General features: G+C 36.6%; 1 protein-coding gene across 2 annotated transcripts; it reads left to right on the forward strand.

Moving 5' to 3' along the window:
• Nucleotides 1-484: 484 nt before the first annotated feature.
• LOC128179710 (uncharacterized) lies at nucleotides 485-4117 on the forward strand. Of its 2 annotated transcripts, XR_008243122.1 has the most exons (3): nucleotides 485-724; nucleotides 2291-2310; nucleotides 3733-4117. XR_008243122.1 is itself a non-coding variant. In XM_052847243.1 (2 exons), the coding sequence occupies exon 1, from the start codon at nucleotides 844-846 to the stop codon at nucleotides 1993-1995; it is 1152 nt and encodes a 383-aa protein (XP_052703203.1). In that variant the 5' UTR covers nucleotides 485-843; the 3' UTR covers nucleotides 1996-2006; nucleotides 3733-4117. The 2 variants fall into 2 exon arrangements, 1 of the variants encoding a protein (XP_052703203.1); XM_052847243.1 differs by lacking the exon at nucleotides 2291-2310 and having other exon boundaries at nucleotides 485-2006.
• Nucleotides 4118-5136: the final 1019 nt, after the last annotated feature.

The raw sequence follows: 5136 nt of genomic DNA on the forward strand, positions 1-5136 counted from the left end.
TCTGCTATTATAGAACCTTTCTTTAAATTTGGGGGGATTTTTTCACTAACAGATAACATTATTACACATGTACGTACATATCGCCCCTTTTGTTCTCAAATAATTTTTCTCTCGCGAGTACAACTCTATTATGAGCTTTCTTCGACATTTGTTTCCATAATAGGCAGGCCTAATATATAAATGCGCCAGTTTGTTGCGACTCGTAATCGAAATACACGACGGTTAGAAAGTGTCATCACTCAACGAAATGCTACATCAGCCATAGCGTATACATCCGTGCTATATTTGCGATAAAAAATGAAACATGTAGGCAAAAAATGTGCTTCATAGATGACTGTAGTTTTCTGCTGAGCTACAGAACTATAGCTTTCCGGAAATATTGCTGGGATTTGCGAACCCTAGATATAGTGTATATGGTACATGCAAAGAATAAAATGAATTTTTCCCCATTGAGAGCCTCAGTCTCAAATGAGATGAAGTTCAAGGTCACGTTATCATAGAAGTTTGTGTCTTTCAATAGTTCAGACGCGGGTATTTTATGTCTTTTCTTTTTGGATTTTTCTAATGAATTTTCACTGGTAACGTTACCGGTGAGTTATCATAGCAACATTGCTATTGTAGAACATATGTTCTATTTGATTTTCCCATGTGGGAGTCTTTTTTAGCACATAAGACTACGTTCAACACGTGTTGATCATGATGCGCTGGACCTGTTATCAGTGACGTCACTGCTACAGGGCGCCATTTTGCTTCTTGAAGTTCTTCATGCCATGTGGTGTGAAGAAATAAGCAGTTCCTAAACTCAGATAACATTGATTTATCGCTAAACCTGTATTTTTTAACATGGCTAATGAGCCGGGGACGTCGTACATGCGAGAGTCCGACAGTTTGGACATTGTCGATCAGGTTGACGACGATGCAGGTCAGGATGAGGAACGCAACGTGCAAAGGCACACGACGCAATCCAAGTCGAAAATGTCCACGAACGGTATGTTTGACATTTTCATGAGCAAGCTCACAATAGTTCAGAAAGAACTTCAAGACTTGAGATCGCAAAGTAAAGGGGACACATCGAGAAAACGCGGGCGAAGTATGAGTACTCGTAGTTCGCCTCCCCCTGTTAAGAAAACAACAGTGAAACAGAGCAAAAGCTGTAATCGATCGTTTCACGAACTCAGTGATGATGACTCTGACGAAGAGACTTCAGATAAATCGGACGCTGAGGACGCACTGAATTCCCTTATTGAGGGTGAAAATTGTAGCTCGTCGGACGACGATGAAGCATCCGCCTTGCACGAATTATCAGAATTCTTTGGCGATGAAGACAAAACTAGCGAGCCATTAAGCCCTGAGTTGGCTAAAATTATGGAAAAAATGTTCACATCAAAAACGAATTCGGAGAAAATAAAAGAAATCTCCAACAAATATGACAGGCCAAAGAACATCAACAATGTCTTTGCACCAAAAGTAAACAAAGTAATATGGGAAAATATGTCTGCAAAAAACAGGGCAAGCGACATTAAACTTCAAACCACTCAAAACCTGGTGGGTAAAGCTATGATCCCCACTTTGAGACTGTTTGATATTCTCATCAACACCAATGCTAAGAAAGCGATTGATGTGAAGAAAGCAAAACAATTGTGCGGCGACATTTTGAAGTTTCAAAAATGTGTGTTTCACAATTTATCCTTCAAACGGAGGGAACAAATTATTCAACCAGAGAGAAACAAGCAATTCGTTAGCTTATGCTCCGCTGAAAGCTCATCCGAAAACCTTTTTGGAGATGATTTAGGGAGCCAAGTCAAGAACGTGCTAGAAGCAAAGAAGCTTGCACAGAAGATATCAAACAAAGATTACAGTGGAAAATACAGAATTCCCAAATTCTCAAATAATTATGGGAAAAAGCCAAGGCATGGAGCTGGAAAGAATAATTCTTTTTTGTCCAAGCAGTTCAGCTTCAACAAGAAAAAGAAGAAGGGGGAAACAAATCAATAGAAACAGATGAGGTTAGTACTTGCATGCCTGAGCATATGTACACAAATGTAGATCAAATGGCTGTGGTGAACACACCTAAAAATTTTATAGCTGGCAAAATCAAAGATTATTTTGATAATTGGTGTAAATTAACTCATGATAGTTGGATTCTTGATGTTGTTAAAGGCTACAAAATTGGCTTTATTAGAGAACCTTATCAAGTGTGTTCACCAAAACCATTAACATTTTCGGAATCTGAATACAAAGCAGCTCAGATAGAATTAGAGAAGTTTTTGTGTAAACAAATTGTAGAAAGAGTCTGCAATATGGATGAATGTGAGCGTAAAAATTCTTTTTATTCAAACATTTTTCTTCGTCCCAAAAAAGACGGATCTTTTCGAATAATTTTGAATTTAAAAAATTTAAACCAATATGTTGACAATTGTCATTTTAAAATGGAGACTTTAAAGTCTGCATTGTCGCTGGTCAAATCGAATTGTTGGTTTAGTGCACTAGATATTAAAGATGCGTACTACTCGGTGAAAATTCATCCAGATAGTAGAAAATTTCTTAGGTTTAGATGGGAAAACAGAACATATCAGTTTACTTGTTTGCCTATGGGACTAGCAAGTGCTCCTCGTGTTTTTACTAAAATCATGAAACCTGTTTTTTCTGAACTCAGAAAATTTGGTCATTTAAATGTTATCTACATAGATGATGTTTTGTTACTGGGCAATACAAAAAATGAGTGTGAAGATAATTTAAAAGCCACTATAAAGTCACTAGATAGTCTTGGTTTTACCATTCACCCAGACAAATCTCAGTTTCACGCTAGTCAAAGTATTGTATTTTTAGGGTTTATTTTGGACTCTTCTTCAATGACTGTTAGATTGACAGCAGATAAAGCTCAATCTGTCAAAGAATTTTGTGAAGTGATTTTGAATAAGAATGAAGTAACAATAAAACAGGTAGCACAACTTGTGGGCATGTTTGTAGCCTCTGAACCAGGAGTGGAATTTGCCAGATTGTATTATAAGAATTTAGAAATTGAAAAAGATGTAGCTCTTAAACTCAATAAAGGGAATTTTGATGCACACATGAAAATTTCAAATCAAAGTAGGATATTGATCAACTGGTGGTCCCTTAATGTGTGTAAATCTTTCAAATCACTAGTTAGAAACCCACCAAATTTTGTTTTTAAAAGTGATAGTTCGAAGTTTGGTTGGGGTGGGGTAAATGAAGATTCAGGTGAAGCTATTAGTGGTTTATGGGATGAAAACACTTGTGAATCACATATAAACTATTTAGAACTTTTAGCTGGGTTTAAAACCATAAAAGGACTAGGAGAGAATTTAAGAGACTCGCATGTTCGACTGTGTATGGATAATTCTGTAGCTGTGTCTTATGTGAATAAGCAAGGAGGCAAGATCTCAACATTGAATGATCTAGCTCATGAGTTATGGCTTTGGTGTATAGATAGAGACATCTGGCTTAGTGCAGAACATGTTCAGGGTGCAACAAATATTATAGCTGATTCATTATCCAGAAAAAATGTTGACATGGAGTGGAAACTAGATGAAGTGGTTTTTCAAAAATTAATTAATGTGTGTGGAAAGTGTGATGTAGATTTGTTTGCATCAAAAGACAATCATCAATTAGAGAAATATTTCTCTTATACTCAAGATTCAAATGCTATAGGAGTTGATGCATTGCACAATCGTGGAAAAATATTGACTGTTATTTATTTCCTCCTTTTAGTGTCATAAGCAGTGTCTTGAAGAAAATCGAGGAGGAGGAAGTACAGTTTGCATTGTTTATAGCTCCAGTGTGGAAGACCCAGGCATGGTTCCCGCAGCTGCTGCACCAAGTCGCAGGTCCTTGCTATCCTCTACCAAAAACAGAACACCTGTTGAAGCTGCCGAAAGATCCGAAGCGGCAACATCCCTTGACCAAGATGAAGATGGGTGCGTTCAGTTTGTCCGGCAATGCTTACATGGTAGAGAGTTATCAGCAGACACTATCAGCATTATCTGCGGATCATGGCGGGAATCCACAAAAAGACAGTATAGGGGTTATCAACAGAAATGGTTGCAATTTTGTTGTGAAAAACAGAGTGATCCATTTAATGCAGATATAAATTTAGTTTTAGATTTTCTTACTGAACTGTGTAAGAAAAACCTTGGTTATAGTGCTTTAAACACAGCAAGAAGCTCATTGAGTTCATTTTTGTCTTTGTCAGGTCAGTCTAATACGAAATTAGGTGATCATTTTTTAGTTAAACGGTTTATGAGATGTATTTTATTGTCAAGACCAACTTTACCCAAGTATCAATTTACATGGGATGTAAATAAGGTTCTAGGGTTTCTGAAAACTTTGTCACCTGTACAAGATTTGTCTTTGTTAGATTTGTCAAAGAAATTGGCAATGTTATTTGCTCTTTTGTCAGGGCAAAGAAAACAAAGTTTACATTTGTTAGATGTTAGAAATGTCTCAGTTAGAGATGATATGTTGATCATTAGATACGGTGATTTGTTAAAACAATCAAAGCCAGGACATCATTTAGATGAAATTTGTATTGCTGCTTATCCAAATGATGTAGATTTATGTATAGTTAATGTGTACATGGAATATGTTCAAAGAACTATGAAATTGAGAGGCTCAGGATCTAGACTGTTTATAAGTACTCAAAAGCCTCACAATTCAGTTTCTGTAGACACTAATGGTCGTTGGATCAAAGGGATTATGAAGAGTGCAGGGATAGACATTAAGTGCTTTGCACCACATAGTACAAGATCAGCAGCAACTAGTGCTGCAGCGAATGCTAAGCTGTCTGTGGATACAATTCTTCGAACCGCAGGATGGACAAGTGATAATACTTTCAGAAAATTTTACAACAAACCAGTGAAACTTTGCAGTGATTTTAGTAATGCTTTACTGGACAGTTTTCATAAAGCATAGCATAATGCTGCATGTTATGTACTTAAGTGAACAGATTTTTCTTTTATTGTAAAATAAAAAATGTTCAACTCAAATATGTGTTGAGAATTTTAAATCTCATTTATTTATTGGTGGAATGATGTTTATTGGGTCATCAACTCTGAAGTCTCATTTGAGACTGAGGCTCTCCATGGGGAAAATTCTAAAGTTAAACGAGACTTACCT

Source organism: Crassostrea angulata, chromosome 4 (genome assembly GCF_025612915.1).
Source record: "Crassostrea angulata isolate pt1a10 chromosome 4, ASM2561291v2, whole genome shotgun sequence".
NCBI classification, from domain to species: Eukaryota; Metazoa; Mollusca; class Bivalvia; order Ostreida; family Ostreidae; genus Magallana; species Magallana angulata.

Excerpts from the sequence above, each read along its gene's own strand:
- LOC128179710 (XM_052847243.1), top strand. The coding sequence starts at position 844 with ATGGCTAATGAGCCGGGGACGTCGTACATGCGAGAGTCCGACAGTTTG.